Consider the following 22242-nt stretch of genomic DNA (forward strand, 5'->3'; position numbering starts at 1 on the left):
AAATTCATTACCACAATAATTTATATTTTGTCAATACTTGTGAAACAAGTGTTCAAAGTAAGTTGGTCCCAAAATAAAAAATTAAAAAATTCCATCATCATTGATACCTCACGAATGGACCCATTAAGATCCGGCCCAAACCGAATTTTGGACTCTCGGCACATCCCTAGCAAAGGTAGAAGGCTCATGATGGAACCCAGTATTCTCTTATAAATACAAGGTTTGAGAGTCTAACTATTCATTCACTATATTGACTTTCAGCACCACCCTTAGCCGTTCTCTCATTATATTCTCAGTTTCTGACTTGAGCGACGGAGGGACTATGACGGGACACCCTCCCGCCCCCTTTTAACGGTTCCTTTCGTGATTTCAGGCCTAGAGTAAATTCGAGGTCTGCATTCGGACTGCTATTACCTGCTGAACCGAACCCTAAATTTTCAGTGAGTATCACTTGGCGGCCGTCTGTGGGAAGTTTGAACTGCGACGTAGAGATGGTAGGCCGGTGAGGGAGCAGAAGAACTAACTCAGTATCGTCACGTCCTCAGACGAGACCCGAACAACCTCGTCTCGAGGATACGAGACTTGAACAACCTCGTCCTAAGATGAGAGCTGAACAACTTCGTCCCAATGAAAATGTGGGGAGCTTGACATTGGAACAATTGGGTCAATTAATTACCAAGCAGTGGACGAGATCATGAAGAGAAACCAATAATCTATCTTTGCCAAAGAGCAAGCTATTCACCAAGAGTGAGAGGAGAATGCTGAGGGGGTTGAAGAGACACAACCCTTCCCAAGAGGGGAGAACTCGAGATGGAGGAGATGTGGAAGGAGATAAGAATGTTGAGACGACAATTAAGAAACAGGCCTCCAACGCCCAAGAGAGATATTCCTTTTTCCCTCAACATTGAGAGATATTCCTTTTTCCCTCAACATTTTGGAAGAAGGGCTTTCTCCAAGTTTTCAACAATCGAGCGTGGGAGAGTATGATGGGCGTACTGACTCAAAAGAACACTTGGGAAGATTTGAGAATGCGGCTTTGTTACATTAGTACTCAGATGGAGTTAGGTTCAGGGTGTTTATGGGCACGTTGGTGAGATCAGCCCAGCAATGGTTTAATACTCTGTAACCCAACTCCATACGGTCTTTCGAGGATTTTTTTCACGGCTTTCTTGCACAGGTTTGCTAGTAGCAAGATGTATCAAAAAAAATTACCTAAGCATGTTCGTGATGAAGCAACATGAAACGGAAACTTTGCGAGAGTTTATCCAGCGTTTCAACAATGCAGCGCTGGAGATACCAACGACTACACCTGACATTATGATCAGTGCCTTTACCCAAGGATTGAGAGGAGGAGAATTCTTCAAATGAAGAAACCTTCATTGAGCTATGATGATCTTTTAGCTCGGGCAAAAAAGTACGTGAGTATGGAGGATGCACAACGACATAAGAAGATGAAGCAACGACCCGGGAGAAGTAGGGTTGAAGGAGGGGAGGGAGGAGGTAAGAAGAGAGGTGCGAGTGAGAGAGAAGAGGATAAATATAGAGGTAAAAGACAATTCTCATCCCACGTTCTTTTGAATAGGAATCGAGATAATGTGATAGAGGTGAGAGAGACAGAAAAGAGGTGAGAAAAATCGCAAAGGGTTGAAAATGATGCTAGATTGCCTCCGTCCGATAGACGAGAGAGATCCTCATCCGGGAGTCGCCCAAGGTCTTGCCCGTCCCCTGGGCGAGGTCAGGGCCCTCAATTGATAAACCATAGGGTAGTAGATCCGAGAAAGGAGTGGCAGGGTCAAGTTGTCCCTCAATGCCGATCCAAGGAGGAGAATGAACGAGGACAACTCTCCTACGAGAGGAATTATTCATATGATCTCGGGAGGTGCTATCGATGAAGACTCCGAGCGAGCTCAAAAAGCACACGGAAGAATGTTGGAGAATTTTGAGATATCCAGGGATGCAGACTTACCACAAGATCTCATCATCAGTTTTGAGCCGGAAGACCTCCAAGGCGTTGTGGCTCTACATAATGATGCCTTGGTGATGATGACCACCATTGCCAATTACGACGTGTCATGGATCTTTATTGATAATGGAAGCTCCGTGAATATTTTGTTCAAGAGAACATTGGATCAGATGAAAGCGGAAGGATTTGAGTTTGATTCGATCTCTACCCCTCTCCTTTCACAATGGAAAGGTGATTTAATTTGTTTCCAAATTTTTGGAGACTAATGAGCAACTGGAGAAGAACACACAAGTCACATGTTGTAAATCGAGGACAACGCAATTAATCGAACTTCGAACTTGCGATTCAGTTCGACTTGGGAGAGGGATACTTATGATACCCCACGAATGGGCCCATCAATATCAAGCCAAACCGGATTTTGGACTCCCAGCTTATCGCTAGCCAAGATAGAAAGCCAATGATAGAACCCATATATTGTCCTATAAATATCAAGTTTGAGAGTCTAACTATTCACCCACTGTATTGACTTTCGACATCATCCTTAGCTGCTCTCTCATTATATTCTCAGTCTCTCATTTGAGCGTCGGAGGGGCTACGCCGGGACACTCTCCCGGCCCCTTTTAACGGTCCTCTTCGTGATTTCAGACCTAGAGTAAATTCGAAGTCTGCATTCGGACTGCTATCACCTGCTGGAACCGAACCCTAAATTTTCAGTGAGTATCAATCATCATCCTAGTTTTTCATTTTGTGGCATCATTATTATTATAATGTGATATGTTCGAAGTTTATGATAATTGCTTCATTGATTATTATATTTGATAATATAATGTCTTGGTTGCAAATATTCCTTGTCATTTGATATGGGCTTATATTGATTAGAGTTTGCAATGTAAATTTTCTCTAGTAGATCTTTCAATGCTCTGTTAAACAAAATAATTTTATATATTTTTTAATCCAAAGGTATTTAAGACATTTCATTACATTGTGATCCGACTTTTCGTACCAAACACAATACAATGTCGATAATCCAATACCAATCATGTGGCTGTTGCCGTTACAGCTTGCCGCCTCAATTTTTCCATCCATTTGCCGGTTTCTCCGGCAGAGCTTTCCCAACTCCCAACTCTACTGCCCGCGCTGTCCTGGAGAACAGCACTCCAGGTAAAAGCCTATTGTCCTCCATCGCTTAACTTCCATATGCTCTTTATAATTGTCTCCCTCTTTTTGTTAGATTCTGTGGTGGACAAAGTTGTTGAAGCCGATCCTTTCTCAGCCATTAAAGTGAGTCTTTGACTTCGAATGCTTCTGTTGGATAATGTGATTAGGATTCATAACCCTCTACTTTATTTCAGAAGAGGGCTTCGGAGATATCCTCAGATTTAAAGGGAACCTCCATATTTTTAGTTGGTGAGCGTGTTTTTTCTTCTCCTTTCAAGCATATTTCAGAGTTTAATGTCGAGGTTGTATCACTGAAGGAATGAACAACTCCTATAAATCTAGCTTGGGGGTAATTCTGGCGGATGCTTTGCGATATTATTTCTTTGACAGGTTTTTTAAAGCCCACTGTTTCTCGATTAAATGTCCTCTCAGATGCTAGAATGATTGGCTTCATTAAGTGTAGTTTCACAATGCAGTGATAGTTTGGTGGAGGAAGCTGTTGGTGGAAAAGGCGCTGCAGTATCATTGGTTGAGAGCGAAGAAGAGGGATATCTTGCATCGGAGGTCACTCCTTTTTTGAAAAATTCATTAGTTTCACGCACGATGAAATTTATGGCTGATGCATGGAATTGCTGTTTTTAGACTGAAGTACTGAAGCAGTTGTCATCAATGGGTCGATTGATTGTTTGCGCTGGAAATGGTGCTGTTAAAAGCTCATCGAATTTGTACGAGTGTCTGTGATTTGTTATAAATACAAAGATCCATTATGTCCTGTATGTAACTCTGATTAATCATTTGCATTTTTAGGGCATTGTTGAGACATGGCATTTCAATTTGGATTGATGTGCCTTTAGACTTGGTGGCCAGAGAGATAATGGAAGATAGAATTCAACTATCTGCATCAGACACTACCATATGCAAATCTTCTGATGAGGTTCATTCATTTCAGATTTGAGTTTACATAGAATATACATACATACCAATCCTAGCAATGTGTGTATTATGGTTTTATGAATAATCTGTAGTGGTTTATATCAGATTCTTGATCAATTAACTACATTGTACGATAGTGGGCAAAGTGGGTATTCTACAGCTGATGCAACCATTTCACTTCAGAGTATGTTCCCCTCATACATGTATCGTTCCTCTTCATTTGGATGACGTTCTTTTATGCACTCTTGTGCTTCTATGTGGCAGAATTAGCTTCTGAGTTGGGTTATGATGAACTGAATGAGGTTACTGTGGAAGATATGTGTATGGAGGTGAATAGTTGTTGGAATTTGGAAATGGGTGTATTTTTTTTAAAATGTTTAATTGACGACCAAGTAATAGAATGCACCTGCTCTTTATGTTGAACAGGTTCTGAAGGAGATAGAAAGACTAGTGAGAGTGAAGAAGATGATGGAAGAGGCTGCGAGACCATTTTAGTGACCAGGTGCAATTAAGTTAGCGTCCGTATAAGAATTTGAATGATTTGTACGTAATTTGTAGGCTGCATTATGTTTTTTCGAATTATAAAAATGAGTTCTTTAAAGTTTTACTCCGCTGCTACACTTTAATCCTTACGAGCTTCTCCCTCTGGATGAGCGTATGGCTCATTTGCGTGCAATTGTGTGATCTAGTGGTTTTATGTATGTGTCTGCTATCCAATTTTTGGTAACATGAGCAGTGGTGACAATCATCAAGGATCAATTTTCCGATAAATTTGTTTACGAATGCCTAGCTAGAGCCGACTTAAAGTTGGAGAAGTAAAATTACCGCTGGTGGTTGGTTGCAGGTCGTCAAGAACATCACGTTTGCGCTTCAGCTTCCTTGAAAAGTTGATGAAACTCTATTATTCACCGAAGCCCACAACATCCATATAAAGTTGGGGCATGGATTTAATTTTTGGGTTTGAATAATGTATGCATGTATATATGTTATTGATTATAAATGTGTGTGTGGGAGGGTGGGTGGGGTGAGGGTTGGTTTTATTTACAATGCGACGAAAAGGCATGAATCAATAAATTGAGTGTCGAATTATGGTGTTCAGGAAATGACTGAAATCATGGATAACAAGTTGAGCAGATTGGATCTATTATATGTGAAGTGATGAAAACCAATTAAGTATGGGAATTTGGAGAGAGATAATTGGTGCAGTGACGTTTTGTTTGCCATTTTGGTGATTCAATCAGAGAGCGATATCTCAAATGGAATATATCAGGTTTTAGCAAACTGATGATCGTGTGTTTGTGTGAGAGAGACTATTTGATTAATTCCTGGTTTTTGGTCATCAATCATGCACAATTTCACCATCTGTTATCATTCATCCAATTAACACTATATATAGTAAAATCACTTGCACGAAAACTTATCAAATGTAACAGTGGCGATGAACACGAAACCACCACCCATTTGGTGCATATCAGTAATTCATAATATAATATAATATAATATAATATAATTATAGGATTGATTGGACAATGTGGGCTTTCCTTTGTGTATCAAAATTCTCATCGTACACGTCTCCTCACATCATTTTGTCCAATCTTGGGATGTGAAGCCCATACTCTCAAAGTCTCATCACTTTAGTTTTGCTTTTCAGTTAACCCAGTAATGTATAAATGTACCGTGTGTAGCAATTATAAAAAAGAAATTTTAGTCCTATGATCGGTTGCATTATTCAGAACCGACCCCCTACTTTTATGTACAATAACAGCAAGTAATTTAATGCGGATGTATAATTTGTTGTTTCTTGGGTTGGTTCCTAAAATTGGAGAAACAACAATGGATGGAAAAAATGGTAAGAAAAGCCAACAACTCTGACTTTGTTGTTGGATTAAGGAGCGGCATATTTTTAGTTTGCTGTAGTGTGGAACATGCAGGGCGGGCCTACAGAGTTGGATGGGGGGATGAATTTTCAGGAGCCATTCTATATGGAGTTAATGACATTTGGTTCAAGAAATGAAAGCATGCAGCATTTTATAAATCCAAACAAAAAAGAAACAACAGCGAAAAGAGACAAAACAATGAAACAGACTTAAAACCCCGTCACTCATTCTCTTCACTCCCACTACCACTACCACTACATTTGTTTGTACGTACTCTCGTGACACTAGTAGGTACGCACATCATCTCCTTCACGTACAGCTATATATACATATCCATATCGCTCTCTGTATCTCTTCATTCTATCTCTCGCATTATATTAATTAATCAATGGGCGACCACGTCCCGAGCACCTACGATTTCTTGAACCTAAACACCGGCGGCCAGCCATCCAACAGAATACTGAACCACCCATCATCCTCCAATCTCTCTCGAATGTTCTCCTGCCTCTACTGCAACCGCAAGTTCTGCACTTCACAAGCTTTAGGGGGCCACCAGAATGCCCACAAGCGAGAGCGAGCCGCCACTCGCATGCACGCCGACTCCCTCTCGCATGCACGCCTCCACAACCAACCTCTGGAAATCAACTCCGGGGCGCATTACTGGGTGCATCCTCCGTCTGGTTCAGCAGTAGTTCAGGATGAGCGTGGTGTGAACCTGGACCTCACGCTTCGTCTGTGAATGGATGATATTCAACAGCTCGCCCAGCTACGATTATATATATTAATTAGTTGTTGCCTTCTACTAATTTTATTAATTAATATTGAAGATGGATTTTTAAGTAAAGTTAGCTGGAGGGTATATAGCTAGCATCTAATCAAACAGCTAGGGGGTTTTATTTGACATCTATATATTATATATGCATGTTTGTCTAGTTAATAATTATTTTGGATACCATGACCATTGATATTTTATATGATGATGATCTTGCATTTTCTTTCAATGCCATGAATATTCTTACTTGAGTTGGTCATTTTAGGGATTTTATTTCTCAAATTATATATTCATTTAATTTATAACCCCTTTTTTTTTGTTGTAAAAAAAAAAAAAGCACATGAAGCATGAGTAGATTAATTTAATTTAATGGGCTTCTTAAAATACGAACAAGTTCCATCTTTTCACTTATTATAGTTTTTTTGTGGAAACAATGCACAATACTATGTAGCTAGGTACTCTCCCAATCTCAGGTCATTGGGAGACCAGCCATGCCCACACCACCAGTCTAGCTGCAACTATTTTTGGGTTACACACAAACAGTAAATTATTATGAGCCAATTTGGATATCACTTTAAAAAAAATGTTGAAATAAGTTCAGTTTTTTCAAGTATTTTTATTTTAAATACAGAACTGATTTTAGTATTTTAGATAAATGTTGAAAAATGGTTTTTTAAATTTTTAAATAGAGCCATAAGCCAGAAATTACAACTTCTAAAAAATGTTTTTAAGTGTATTTTTAGCACAACTTTTATAAAGAAACAATATACATTTTAAACAAAACAATATTTTTTTTTAAAAAAAATGCTTTTAGATAGTGCTTGGGATTGCTTAAACAAAGTGCTTTTGAGACTTTTGTGCAATTGCAAACACTACTTTTACAATAAAAATAATACTTTTGGAAAAAAAAATATATTTTATGGATTTTGTTTCATAAAATTGACACATGAGACCGTCTAACCGTAGTTTTTGTTTTTAAAAAGAAAAAAACTTATATTCCTAGCCTAATTGTTTGTTTGTTATGTACTCGCCATTGATTATTATTAGATAATAATAGTGACAAGCATACACAAGGTCTTTTTTTATTGAGGCAGAAACTTGTAAATTTATTGAGAGGCGTCATCTATTACAAGCTTAACTAATCAAAATAAAAACTCATAATTCATCCACACAAAAGATGAACCGGAGGAAGAAACAAAACAAACAATATGATGGGCTATCACATTAGCAGATCTACAAACATGTGCAAAATCTGAAATGATAGGTCTTCATATACTTTTACCAACTTCAGTTGCACACACACCAACATAACCAAGATCATCTTAAGTGACTACTTGTACTGTCAATAATGAGTCCGATTCAATCAATACGTTGCTGAAAAACTTCTCATAAAGTAAGTGAATGTGTTCGAGAACAACGAGAAGTTCACCATAGACTACAGCAGGGACGTAGCTAGAAAATATTTTGATCCTGAGCTGAATGAATCGATAAACAACATTAAATAATATAAATCAAATATTTAAAAATTAACTATTAATATTAGAGAGTGATACAAACCAGATATAAACTACTGAAGATGTGCCCTGCTGTTTTTCATTGAGTAGAAATCATCAATTATTGAATCAATGTCTATCCTTGCAGTAAGCTCTCTTTCAATGTAGACAATCATAGAATCTGCTAATTATAACTCTTCTTCCATCTTATTCCAGAGAGATGTTTTAAGAAGTTTCATAGCTGACATAATTCAGAAATAGTACAAATATTCTGAAACCTTTCATGATGATTTATATCAAACTTATAATGATCCAACTGACTTTTCAAATAATATAGTTCTTGTTTATTGAAATCACTAGGATAGAATTTGTCGGCAAGATTGTAAATATCATCAGCATTAAACAACTTAAAGTTGTCTCGAGGTTCCAAAGCAGAACTAAGTCTAAGAAGTTCTACAGCCACATCATTGAATCTGCTATTGAGTTCTTCCACTTGAAAATCTATTGCAGCATTAAATACATCAAAACGATAATGATGTTCAAATGTAATAGAATCCCTTTGCTGGCTTGAACGTCATGTAGCAGATCTATACCAAGCATTCATCTCTGGTATCTCAATACCATTATTTTCGCAAACTGATTGCACAATCATTAGAAGAATATCATAACTGTTTTCAAAGTATGAAGTAAATCTTTGGTAGTTGAGACAAAATCCATTGCATTTAAAATGTTTAAAGGCTTCTCTTGCAAAGCTCGACAAAGCAAATATGTGATCTCCATAATCTTATGCATTAAATATAAGATAAATATGAAATCAAACGATCTCAATGCAATCAAAAAACATTTAGCTTCCCCTCGTATAGAATTCGAAGATGCTTCCTCCATCATGTGCTCAAGCACAATAATCACAGAGCTGTACATATCTATCATACTGCAAATCGACTCAAAATGAGAACTCCAACACGTCTTTCCAGCTCGTTGCACAGTACCAATCTGATTAATGCCAGTACTTGTGTCGCAAAATCATTAACTCTTTTCCAACCTCTAAAACCATCAACTGTATCACGTGAAATTTCCAACCAGTAGCAGACTAGCAGCTCTCATTCTCTTGTTTCCATTTTGGGAGGACGGCTATGAAAAAAAAACCCTCAAGAAATGGGCTAAAAAATGGGCTAAGAAATGGTAGTAAATTAAAAAGTCAATGGTTGTAAATTAAAAAGACAAGGCTAAATTTTTTTTTAAAAAAAAACTCAATCCATACTACTACTTAGGCCAAAAAATATAGCCTGGGCTGGAGCCCACCCCAGCCTTTGGGGTGGCTCCGTCCCTGGACTACAGAAATTGGCTGGGTGATCTGTTTTCCGAAAGCCAAAAGAAGTAGGCCTTGATTATCCCTTAGTACCCCTCAACGCTGTACCGATTCAAATCTTTGTTGACACTTGCATCAGAATTCAATTTTAGTGACCTGTGCCCTCTGGTTTCCATTGGTGCACTTGGGGCATTCGCTTTTCTTAACCAGTTGCAGACACCTCCATTTTAGTGTGACGGAGCTCATGGAGAAAAACCAAACTCCAAGCAACATTCTCGGCCATCAGCTGCCCCTATCCCCATGGATAAAAGCTTGCATTTCCTTCCAAACATCTCATTCATGAATTTCAAACTCTTTGAACTCCTTTTTCAGTAGATTCTCCTTCATCCATATGCAAAAGTTCATTGTATAATCTCCCTTGGCAGCCTTTAATAGATTTGCAAATCGGGCGCCCTTCGACAAATGCTTAGTCGTTGAATAATAGAACAAAAAGTGGCATGCTGTGTCAAAAGGAGCAGCACACAAGTTACACATACCATTGACAGGTGTTAGAGTAGATGTTCTGTAAGCCAACGGTTGGAAAACGAATTTATTGACTCTGTTGTAATATACCGTCTTTATTTTAATAAAATTTATATTTCATGGTTTCATTTTACTTTATTTGTATACTCATGCTAAAAACATAGATAAAGATCTTGATTATACTTTAATACAAATAAATCGTTCTTTGATCTTGAAAATCATTTGTAGACAATGTATATTTTAAATTTGTTACTAGTTGATTCAGTAGCCTAAAAACAAAGATAAAAGCCGCTTGAGTTTGAGACTAGCATCTGTGATTTTGTGTACCATGTTTCATGGTAAAGACATAGAGAAGCAGCCACAGCCTGCCCCACAGGTACCACACGCACGACAGGCAGGGACCGGGAGAGGACAGACCGCACACGAGCGTCTCGATGATCTAGAGCATATGATGAGAAGACATTGATGGATCACACACGAGCACATGGATTACATGCACGATTTTACTCGTGTGCTTGCTCAACGTTTCCCTGCGACCAGTGCCTTTGACGAGCCATTTCCACCCCTGCCAGCGTTTTCACACCGACCCATTGAGGATGATGTCGAGTATGATGAGGATGAGGAGGTTGAGCTGTCAGGCGAGGACAGCGAGTTCTGATGCTCGCTGTATGAGGTATGTGATCCCATGTTTTTCTTGGTTTATTATTGTACATTGGGGACAATGCACGTACTAAAGTTTAGGGAGTTGTTAATTTTGTTTTGCTTGTTTGGCTTGTTTGAGTTAGAGTTTATTAGGTCGTTTTGAGGACTGCGTGATTAGTTATCTCATGCATAGTAGAGTCTAGTTGAGTCGCTTTGAATTTTAGATTGTTAAAAAAAGGTGTCATTTTGATTATTGCATTATAGAGTCGTTAGAAAAGAGTCATGGATAAGTCATTGTATGGTCGATGATGAGAATTAAGTTGTGGTTCTAAATTCTGTGTTCATGATAACGTGGGAGTAACAATTTTTTGTACTATCATGTTTGTTGATACTATCGATGCTTAGAGACAATTTACATACCTGTTATGATAAATAGACAATGGAGATCTTGATTTTTTTAGTGATTCTCGCATGGCATTGACAGACACTTTTGCAAACACAGAGATGATCTAGACAATTTTTTTTAAAAAAAATTTTTTGGGCCTTGTTTTCATTGTTCATTATCTATTGCTAGCCCATTGAGCCTCGAGTTGATTGAGATGCTTGAATTTTCTTTGTATACCTATCTCAGATATCATTTTGGTTGAACAGTGCATGTGATTGGTTTGTATGAGATAACTAATGGATTGATGATAATCTATAACTTGCTTGAACACTTTTTGAGATGAAATACGGATAATATGTGACATAAGAATTATTTAGGCAATCTTTGGAACCGTTTGAGCCTTTCGAACCTACCAAATGAACATGAAGTATCCCTAGTGTCCTATTTTGAGCCTACTAAAAATCAAGTGGTGTGTATCAATGGCATACAATTAGCCCCCACTTGTATTTGTTCTACAACCGACAACAACCACCAAATGAAGCTTATACACTTACTATCCTACCTAACTTTGAGAGAAATAAGTTCATTGGTGTTGAAATGATTCGACCACTCCTTGAGAAAAAATATCTAATGTGTCTAAAGGAGTTGAAAAAGAAGAGAAAAAGAAAAACAATGAAAAGAATTAATCAAAAGTGGTGAAGAAGAAAAAATTGGGAAAAAGAGGATGTTAATGTTGAGAAAACAATAAGTGGGTAGTGAATGAAAGAATAATGAAAATGAGTGAAAATGATGAAGTTTAAATATTTATCTCAAATTTTGATTTCCATACCTTTTATTTTAGCCATGAGCCGTAGCCTAACGTTATAAGCCTACATAACCTATTAACCTTGTCACATTTATCCAATATTCTAGTGGAGAAAAGTTGTTCAAGGCAAGCTTACGGATCTGAGAAACGTGATTAGCAAGTATAGACTTTAATCATTGGTATGTAAGCATCTAATTGTATGACATCATTTTTGGTATACTTGTGTTGAATTTCGTATGAGTGAAATAATACTCAATAAAGTCATTTGTGATCTTTGTAAGTAAATTTGTATTTTAATGAAGTGTGAGTTGAACTGAGCTGAAGATTTCTCGAGTGTATAAAGAGATCGGGTATTGTGGATTTATTTGAACATTCGATTGGGTAAATGAACATTAACATATCACACACGCACGCGACTCTTGAGTGATTGTGAATTACATGAAAATAGATAAGTTGAAGGTTAAGGTCAATGTCTGCATATCCTTGACTTATAATTGTTAGCTTTATTTTTTGATTAAATGTTTATTTTTATTTTTATTTTTCTCGGGACTAGCAAAAGTTCAAGTTTAGGGGTTTGATAAACGCAAGAATTGGACTTAATTTATATGATAATCCATTTGAATTATATTAGTTTCGGACAGAATTACGCTTGATATTTGTTGTTTTTGTGTCATGTAGGAGAGAAACAACTATTGGATGGTTGATGGCAATTAGAGGTGTTTTTGAGCGAGAAAAGTTGGTGGACAAGAGGCGCAACACCAATGATCAAGCGCTGCAGCGCTAAGGCCTCAAGTAGGGAAAGAAGCGCCTAGGTGCCACAATGCAGCGCCAGGATATTCGAAACACATGCGCCGCAGCGCCATAGCGCCTACACTGCCGAACAACAGGCGCCGCAGCGCCACACCATCAGGGTCGCGGTGCTAGCCTTCGACCCAGCAGGCACCTAGGCATTGATTGGGCAGCGCTAGTACCCGCGACAATCAAACAAATGGTTGAACTCACGAGCCGAACAAAACATAAAAAGGAAACCTAGGGTAGAAAACGAGGAGAAATGTTTTGGGAGAGAAAGGTAGCGATAAACAAGAGAAAACATGGAGACGGGGAATTGAAGTGCAAGGATTGATCATGAAGACGAAGAACGACGAATCTAGAGACAGAGACGCCACTTCTGATTTGCCGTCTAATCTTTTTCCTTTTTCTTTCTTGTGTTGAGATGTCTAAACTATCGAACATGTTTTGTTTTTGTTTAGATTCCGCTATGAACTAATTTTCCATTCTAGAAGGTGACGTAACTTTGTTGATACGATAATTTTGACTCGGTTGTTTATGTGATTAATTCCTTTTGGTTTAATTGTGTTTCTTTGTTTTTATTCGACTTCAGTTTACCGGCCATAAATTGTTTGTTGTCTGATTAATTCTACAACTCGGGAGAGAGACTAGGATTATAGATCATTAGAGACACATAGTTGAATGTTTATACGTTCGAAAGACATATAATTTTAACGAGGCCCAGGTAAGATCATCGTTTATATATATCAATTAAACTTAGATTCTTATTAGGGATGTTTGGATCGAAATTTGAATGATACAATTTATTCGTCGCTTGAGAAAGTGGGAATAAAATAATTAAGTGTTATTGGCGATTAAATACTTGGAATTCATGAATATAAATGCAATAGGGAATAATTATTGTGGAAACTTAGTGAAATCACTCCTCTAGATATTTTCTCTCATTGATATTTCTCCATTCTGTGATTAGATTAATATTTAGTTGCAATTAATTCGTTTTAAACAAACCAAACCGTTAATTGATTCTTCTAGATAAAATCGTGACTATTTTAATTACAAGCACTGATATACGTTTAATAATACATTCCTCGTGGGAACGATACTTTACTCTCATATATTAAAATTTGAAACTGTGCGCTTGCGAACGGAAAATACGCAACATATGTACATTGACAAGAGTTCTCTAGTTGTGCATGCGATGACACTATGAATATTTCATGAATATATCACATATCTATCGAATCTAAAATGCAACCCTCGATGAACCAATGGTTGCAAACTCGGTCGGCATATATGAGATGAATAGACTGTATTATACGTTAATCATAACCGATTGGTTCTTGCAGGCACTATCAGTGATACATAGGGAATCATGAGGCAATGCTACTAGATGCTCTTACCAAGATTCAATGGGTTTAATTAGAAAACGATTTCTGAAATTCTCATGATCACATGTTGGTACATAGAATGTGGCAAATTAGGGTAAGCCCGAATAAAGAAAAATATCCTGAATCACAAAGAGTTGTGAACTCACGATCAGCTGTATCCATGAACAATTGAGGGTCACACAAGTACTGAATCATTTGTTCTCATTGAGATAACAAATTCAAATAGTTGAATTTATATAAAATTATGAGATAGTAAATTCAATGAGTTGAATTTATGATAATTAAAATTTGGAGAGAATAAATTCAAGGAGTTGAATTTATAGAAAGTTGAGAGTTTAAAATATTAAACTCAAAGGTTGAGTTTATGGAATATTAAATTAAATGTAATGGAAGTATGCATAATGGCTTGTAGGAATACAAGTCCAACATGCTAAGTAATTAAAATTCTTAATGGACTTTGAAGTATTAATTAATTAAACTAGTTGAACTAGTCAGATTAATTAATTAAGCTCATTAATGTTTAATTAAGGAATCTAAACCTATAATCAAGGAAACTAGGTTAAGGACTCATGATTTAGAAAAGAGACACAAAACCCTAGCTTCCATTGGTAGAAATTTTCAAAATTTTCTTTATAGTGCAATTTAGAAGATGAACAAATATTCCAGTAGTGGACTTGATTGGAGAATTGAAGAAAAGTTTCAGAAGATCGTTCGTAGAGAATACTTCAAGAGCGATCTTCGCTAATCCCAAAATAGTTGGTGTCAAGTGATTTATTCAATAAAGGTATATTCATAAACGCCCTATGAATGTTTATTTCAGTCAAACCATATGAGTGTCCAAATACGTTATTTGAATGTCAAATTAAAATTTTAAAATCTAATTGCGTTTTGGACACGAGAAAACAGATTCTCAACAACATGGTGATTTGTTGTTGTTGAGCCATCAAACTTAAATTCCCGCTCTCTAAACAAAATGAATGTAATTGTGAGCAGAATCAAATCCACAAAGAACGGGAGATTTATTTATTTGGAGGAAAAATAAATAAAATGAGAGATTTTCTATGGAAACTAAATAAAATACTAAAACTAAAATTAGCAGGCAACAAAAACTTAATGAATTTAAAGTGAATTAACTAACCAAAATGAGTATACTAAAGCAAAAAAATCAATCTTGTCAAGTTCTGATTCAAAGAGTTTCAGTATTCAATTGTAACACTGGTCATCGGTCAACAAATTATTCATTTATGTAGTTTCAAGCAATTAACCTTAGAATTATAGGAAAAATACTAAAATTCTCGTGTTTTTCTAATTTAGTTACCAAACCCAACATTTAGTCAAACTTTATTAGTAACCAATTGGGCACGATAGCGTTTCATATTAATTAAAGATAGGATTTTTGTTTTGTGAAAACAATTAATCTTAAAATCTAACAACCGAGATAGCGGTAATTGATAGATCCAGTTTTTTTTTATTTATTTAGATTAAATATGCTAACACACCTAATCTATCACTAATTATGTACCAATCGTTCATGATAATTACAGATAACTGAATTCATGGATAGCAGTATAAAATCATACGTCAAATTGAATTGTCAGATTAATCGACATATAAATTTCATAGAATTAAATCAAAAATCAACAAATATTTGAACAAACAAAAATAATATATTAAAGTGTAAACATCATGGTGATAAAATTAAAATAGTAGAAATATCTTTTGAATGAGAAGCAAAAAACTTAGCCTAGAGTTGTGAAGATAAGACAAAAATCTTGCGTCTTTCTCTTCTGTCTTTAACGTGAAGTTGGTGTGGAGTGGAGAGAAGTTTAAATAAAAACCCACTATCTATATTAAAACCTAGTGTTGATAGGTAAGATAAGGTATATCAATAAGGAAGATTGAATTTTTATGTAATAAAACTCTATCAAATATTTCATTATCTCAATAATATATCAATCTCTTCAAAATTCTTCAATAATTCAAATACCATAATTATGAATCATAAAACATGGTATTATCACCATAATTTTCGCCCATTCCATGTAGTCACAAGGCTTGACCACGCCTTATTCCATGACTTCTTTTGTTTTGGTCTTTCTTTCAAAACTTCATCATGACAATTTCAAATATGAAAAAAAAATCACATTTTAACCCAAATTTGCTCCAAGACCATAAAACTTTATCCTACAACAAAATAATGCAAAAAAGTGTATCAATTAAGCATGTCATAAGCGGGAACAATGAAAAATTTGATAACAAAAATACGAATTATTACGAGGTTATCACAGGGACGTGATGGCTACATAAATTCAGGTTAGTTGGGATTCAGTCATTAGATACTTGCTACCAGAAGACACGGGCCTTAGGAGAGATCGAAAGGCCTCGTAGGAAAGTCGACCACTTCTCATTTGGGAACTCCGAGTGGTGTTTTGGCGGATCAAACAACTCTCTCTATAACTGTAACCATTTGGAATCGAGTATTTACCTTTTGGGTCATAGCGCCAAAAACGGGAATCCCTATTCTCATATAGAAAAATATGTATTAGTTTATACTACACTGATAGTGTTTCTCTCTTTATTTCAATATCATTAGATTATGTAGGTCCCTCACATTTATATGAAATCGGGTTTTTTTAAAAATAATTTAATTTTAAAATTTTTTTTCAACAATAATGTAAAAAAAAAACATTTTCAAAACTACTGCAATCCGCGCTTACAGAGCGCGGACGCTGCTCCACGTAAGCACGGACGCTGGTCCACGTAGCGACGGAAGATATATAAAAACCGTCGCTACTTAGCGACGGTGTAATAAACCGTCGCTAAAATTGAATCAGCGACCGTCGCTAAAATTGAATCAACCGTCGCTAATTGCCGAAATACCTATCAACAGCGTGCACATGTACGCCGCGAATAATCTTGAACTTTCAACAGATTGCAACTTTGCAGCGTGCAATATACGGTGCGGAAAGAGAATTTGCGCGCTGCGAAAAACAATTTTTGTTGTAGTGAAGATAGAGAAAAAAAACAGACAATAAGTTCATCAAAAAAATAAGTTTTTGCAGGAACCTCTACTATGCAACCTAGTTTTTTCAGTAATTCAGGGATGACTGACTTTGGTTTGTTTGGTCAGCAGGATTTTAAGACTCCGTCTTGGTCGAACATACACAGTTTTACAAATTTGCTTAATGTTGGTCCGCAACATCTTGTACATGACATTCGACCACAGAATGATGTTGAGGAAAATGAACAACATTCAATTGAGATATCACAGCTTGATAATTTCTTGTTTGTTTTTTTCTCTGTCTTCACTACAACAAAAATGGCTTTTCGCAGCGTATATTGCACGCTGCAAAGTTGCAAGCCGTTGAAAGTTCAAGATTATCCGCGGCGTACATGTACACGCCGTTGATACAATTATGCGTAGCGTGTGAATAGCTAGGTATTTCGAATTAGCGACGGTTTTTGAACCGTCGCTCATTCCATTACAGCGACGGTTTATAAACCTTATAAATCAAATCGTCGCAGATTCAATATAGCGACGGTTTATAAAACTGTCGCTAATTAGCGACGGTGTTTATATATATTCCGTCGCTAAAATATTCCGTCGCTTACGTAAGCGCGGACGCTGTTCCACGTGAGCAGCGTCCGCGCTCCGTAAGCGCGGATTGCAATAGTTTTGAAAATGTTTTTTTTTACATTATTTTTGAATTTTTTTTTTAAAATTAAATTATTTTTAAAAAAAAAACCCGAAATTTGACATATATGTTGATGATATAAGGTTTAACATTTGATTATATCATTCTAAAAAAAAAATTTGATTATATCATAAAATGATAAATACTTNAACCCGAAATTTGACATATATGTTGATGATATAAGGTTTAACATTTGATTATATCATTCTAAAAAAAAAATTTGATTATATCATAAAATGATAAATACTTGGTACCTAACGTAGAATAAATAGTGAAAAAAAGATATTTAAAATTTCAATTGTAACATGGTTTGAAAATGTGTGAAATTAGCTCGATATCCCAAGAACCCTATCTTATTAGGCAGCTCACATGCGATTCCTGGTCCCACGGTACCAGTGGTGCTCCAATTTTAGATTTCAGACTCGTGTCCAATTTGTCTTCAAATAATCTGATACATTTTCCGTCTCTCAATACCCATTTTGAATTTAGGGTTCTATTTTATTCCATCCATCTTCTTCTTATTCGATTCAGGGCAAGGAGGAGGTGAATTCAAATGAGTTACCAGCAAGGAAACTACCAAGGTATCATTTCCTTTTTTGAAAAAAAAATAAAAAAAAAATCGATTCTAATATTTGTTCGATCAGGATATGGGACAATCTATCCTCCGCCTCCGGCTTACCCTTCTGCCCCACCTCAACCGCCGCCGCCCCCATACGGCTACCCTTATCCCGGTTATCAAGGATATCCTCCACCACCGCAGTATTCCCACTGCGATCATCACGATCACGATGGCGGTTCTGGTTGTACCTCCTTTTTACAAGGCTGGTATGTTCCTAATCTTCATTTTACAGAAATCTTCAATTTATTATACCAGAGTTTTTTAATGTCTGAGAAGTTTAGTTAGCGTTTTTCTTTTCCAATTTAGTGACTACAAATTTGATCTCGATCCATGACAAATTGTTAGGATGTCTGTTTTGTTCAAAATTTACTCTCTGGTTTGAGCTTCTGAACGGTAATGTGTTCTTCAAGCTCAGGTCGTATTATGAAACAACCTGTAGCTACAGCAGCCCGTTTTCTTACTTATAGGCTTACAGAGTTGTACTCGGCCTTAATTCATGAGCCTAGCTTCAAATGTCCATCTATGAATTGCTAGACACAGATTTCATCCTTTGGTATAGATACGAGTCTCGGATGCAGAAGCCCTAAGATTGACACTATCAAGCTAAAGAGAGACACGAGCCTTTGTCTGTCTACGAGTGAAGAAAATGCTGACTTGACCCCCTTGTCAAAGACTCAGGGAAGGGAAACAAACTGAGAAATTTTTGAAGTTTATTGTCACACGCAAAGTTTCAACTATTGCTTATTTCTTAAATGCTATAAAGAATACCTGATTTTGCTGGTGGTGGAGTAAAATGGCTTGATCTGTTATGTTATGAACCAATGTAGAGTCCATCGACTGAGTAGGATAAAGATAGCAGTTATCTTAGAGTAAGACAGGAATACGAGTTGTAACTTTATCATCATCTTATTTCATATTTTTACTCAGTCTACCTATGAAGGTAAATTCTATTTGGTCACTGTGATCTCTTTTTCCTTGTATAACTTTACTTTGCAGACCAATATACGAGGTCTCTGTAGTTTTTGTTTTTAAGAAATCGTCAATGTGAGAAATATTTTTTGTTTGCCTGTGCAGTTTAGCTGCCCTTTGTTGCTGTTGTGTATTAGAGGAATGCTGCTTCTGAGGGAACAAGGCAGGCATCATTGTTCCAGCTCATGGAAATACTTTTCATGAGAATGTATTCTTATAACGTGTTATTCTATTCGAGTTATTTAAAGTGAAATTGGAGTGGATTTATGGTTGCCTTTGTAACTGTCCGGACTGATGAATTGTACACGCATGACATGATACTTTGTTGAAATATGGTTCTTGTCTTCTTTTATTCTTTTAGGAAAAAAGGGTTCCGTTAAGTTATAACCAAATCAACATACACATCATCGAAGAGTAATGGTATTAAATCCTTAAATTTCATATCTATCTGGAGAAATAGTCCAACACATGCACCACATGATTAGCTGAACGTGGAAAGCCACACACAGAGAGGTTTTTGGTATTATGGTTTTGTAACTAACTTTACAACTGTTGAAGTTTTTTGCTTTCTTGTTGCAGCCAAGAAAAAAGTAAGAATTGTTTTTCAGGAAAAAAAAATCGAAATAAAAAATTTTGCATTAGAGCATGCGATGAGTGTATCGGAGAGATCATTATGGCAACAACGTTTATTTCATTGTGTTATCTACAATCACATTTTTCCAACTCTAACATCGTGAATATGTTCGCCTTCATTCAGTCTTGGCATCTTAACAGCCAGACTCTTGCATGCCCTAAAGGTCATTTCACAGGAAGACATGCAAGGGATCACATTGTTTCATACTCTTTGCGTGTGCCGCCTCACCAAAGGACTATCCCTAATTTCAAACCTAATCAGTTTCTTGAACCCATTCCGAAGAAACTAGAAAGCAACACATCTCATCGCGGACTACATAAATAACTGAAAAACGATAACATGCATACCTGTATTATGTGAATGCATATATAAATATACAATATCACACAACTCAAAGGAGCCTAAAGCCTAGGGTTAAGGAGCAACGAGAAGTTGAAATAAGGATAATATTCTAGAAATGCTTTCACATCGCAAAAGCACCCAATAAATACGGTACAAACTATGAAATAACAATATAAATAAATATTCATTTGTGCACCAGCATTTAGGGTTCGGTGTGATTTCTTGGACGGTAAAAAATATGATTCTTAATCAACTTATGCAGACCAATAAGTAATGAGCTTTGCTTGGGAAATTTTTATCGAACAAAGGTTGAAAAAGGAGCAGTTAAAGATCAAAACAAATGTATACCATTAGAATGCCAATAGCGACGAATTGTAAAAGAAAATGTGAGATTGTTTATATGGTTTACAACCTTTCAACAAGAGTGGGAATCATGCTTTGACTGTTTGACAACACGGCAATCGGATGGCTGAGCAACAGTTCCAGATTAAAAATCATACAAAACTTCAACACACTCTCCACCAGCTTTCCTATCATACAGACATAAATATATGAATGCATATAAGAGAAGATACCATGATCAATTACACTAGATAACCGATAACGATTGTCTTTTTGCAGACCAGTCCACCATATAAATGCTCCTAAAATCCCCGTCACTTTAATATGGAGTAATTCAAATAACATATAGTGTTTAAGCTTGATTCCTTGAGGTGACAACACCTAGTCACTCACTCGGAACAGGTTTAAAGGGACCAAATTTCAATGTTTGTTGCATGAGTAGAAACCATCTCTTTCCCAAACTAAATGTCTCCAGAGGGCAGTGTAGCTTCTTTACGGAGGCAATTTTTAACTGGGGAACGCTATCACAAAGAAAAATCTGCAAGGAAATACACAACATTGACAATAAGTAAGCATCCTATGCAGCAATCTAATGATAATTATTCAACAAGAACCTCTTGCACATAAAATGGATGCATAATAATAATACACTGAAATGACATGGAGAAATGCCTGAACAAGCCAGCTTATAGTTATAGCATTTTGTTGCAAACGTTCAAACACAATCGAGTAGACGCGGGAAATTAAGATCCTTGTAAATCAGATCAAAATGAAGTAGTCTGCTAGAACCTAAATATCAGATTTGCGACAAGCACCAAAAACTAGATCACCTTTTTCTATTCAGTTAGATAAAGAGAATGAAATAGCTATGGCTACAATAATCTTTATTTGATCTTCAGAAAGTAATAATGAATAATCGGCAAACATCTCATAAGCTGGGTTACCACAAAACGGCTTAAACTGTATCCTTGTTGTCGCAATTGCTGGAAATGTGGAGGCCGGCTTGAGCTGTACGATTCCGAGTCCTGGATGGCAGAATGTTGTCCAAATCAATCTCGGCGAGGAGATCATCCTCCAAATCTGAGTCTGAATCATCACTAGAATCGGAATCCACGAGAATTTTCCCCTTACCTTTCTCATTTATCACAATTTCCTTCCCCTTGGGGTCAACAGTTTCAGCTTCCTCATCATCCTCATCACCGTCGTAGTCCTCATCGTCTTCTGATTCCGCCTTTGTTCCATTGTTTTCTGGGGAGATTTCGAGTTTTCGCTTTTTGTTGGAATCCTCTCTTTTCTTCTCTTCAATTTCAACTTCGTCGGGCTCGGGCAGTTTGGGGTCTGCCATGGAGAGGGAGAGAGAGCGACAGGGAGCAAAACTTGTGGTCGTGGGGTCTGGAGATTAGGGTTTAGCGACACCACAATCCCCAACAACCAAAAATAAAAATAAAAATAAAAATAAAAATAAAAAAACAACCCAATAATTTTTTAAAAAAAAATTTAAATTCTCACCAATCCATAAATTCAGATAATCCAGAGCCCATCGATTACACATATACATTCAGAGTATGTTTGGTGTGAGTGATAAAAGGGTGATTGATGAGTAAT

General features: G+C 36.6%; 4 protein-coding genes across 7 annotated transcripts; 3 read left to right on the forward strand and 1 right to left on the reverse strand.

The window, feature by feature from the left end:
* Positions 1-2922: 2922 nt before the first annotated feature.
* On the forward strand, positions 2923-5397 carry LOC140968221 (probable inactive shikimate kinase like 1, chloroplastic). Of its 3 annotated transcripts, XM_073429118.1 has the most exons (11): positions 2931-3124; positions 3195-3244; positions 3316-3370; positions 3439-3511; positions 3598-3685; positions 3764-3846; positions 3929-4055; positions 4160-4238; positions 4319-4383; positions 4481-4556; positions 4899-5070. In XM_073429118.1, the coding sequence occupies exons 1-10, from the start codon at positions 2980-2982 to the stop codon at positions 4547-4549; spliced, it is 834 nt and encodes a 277-aa protein (XP_073285219.1). In that variant the 5' UTR covers positions 2931-2979; the 3' UTR covers positions 4550-4556; positions 4899-5070. The 3 variants fall into 3 exon arrangements, with proteins under 3 accessions (XP_073285217.1, XP_073285219.1, XP_073285218.1); XM_073429116.1 differs by lacking the exon at positions 4319-4383 and having other exon boundaries at positions 2923-3124; positions 4899-5397; XM_073429117.1 differs by lacking the exon at positions 4899-5070 and having other exon boundaries at positions 2932-3124; positions 4481-4661.
* Positions 5398-6319: 922 nt separating this feature from the next.
* Positions 6320-6670, forward strand: LOC140968220 (zinc finger protein GIS2-like). The gene has a single exon (XM_073429115.1). The coding sequence runs from the start codon at positions 6320-6322 to the stop codon at positions 6668-6670; it is 351 nt and encodes a 116-aa protein (XP_073285216.1).
* Positions 6671-18104: 11434 nt separating this feature from the next.
* LOC140968222 (uncharacterized) lies at positions 18105-19671 on the forward strand. Its single transcript, XM_073429119.1, has 3 exons — positions 18105-18312; positions 18376-18556; positions 19425-19671. Exons 1-3 carry the CDS (start codon positions 18285-18287, stop codon positions 19471-19473), a joined length of 258 nt encoding a protein of 85 aa, XP_073285220.1. The 5' UTR covers positions 18105-18284; the 3' UTR covers positions 19474-19671.
* A 953-nt stretch (positions 19672-20624) lies between these two features.
* Positions 20625-22090, reverse strand: LOC140968216 (uncharacterized). 2 transcript variants are annotated; one of them, XM_073429111.1, is made up of 3 exons: positions 21769-22090; positions 21582-21662; positions 20625-21158 (listed from the first exon to the last, which is right to left on the reverse strand). In XM_073429111.1, exons 1-3 carry the CDS (start codon positions 21980-21982, stop codon positions 21145-21147), a joined length of 309 nt encoding a protein of 102 aa, XP_073285212.1. In that variant the 5' UTR covers positions 21983-22090; the 3' UTR covers positions 20625-21144. The 2 variants fall into 2 exon arrangements, with proteins under 2 accessions (XP_073285212.1, XP_073285211.1); XM_073429110.1 differs by having other exon boundaries at positions 20625-21175.
* Positions 22091-22242: the final 152 nt, after the last annotated feature.

Source organism: Primulina huaijiensis, unplaced genomic scaffold (genome assembly GCF_012295235.1).
Source record: "Primulina huaijiensis isolate GDHJ02 unplaced genomic scaffold, ASM1229523v2 scaffold33531, whole genome shotgun sequence".
Taxonomy (NCBI): domain Eukaryota; kingdom Viridiplantae; phylum Streptophyta; class Magnoliopsida; order Lamiales; family Gesneriaceae; genus Primulina; species Primulina huaijiensis.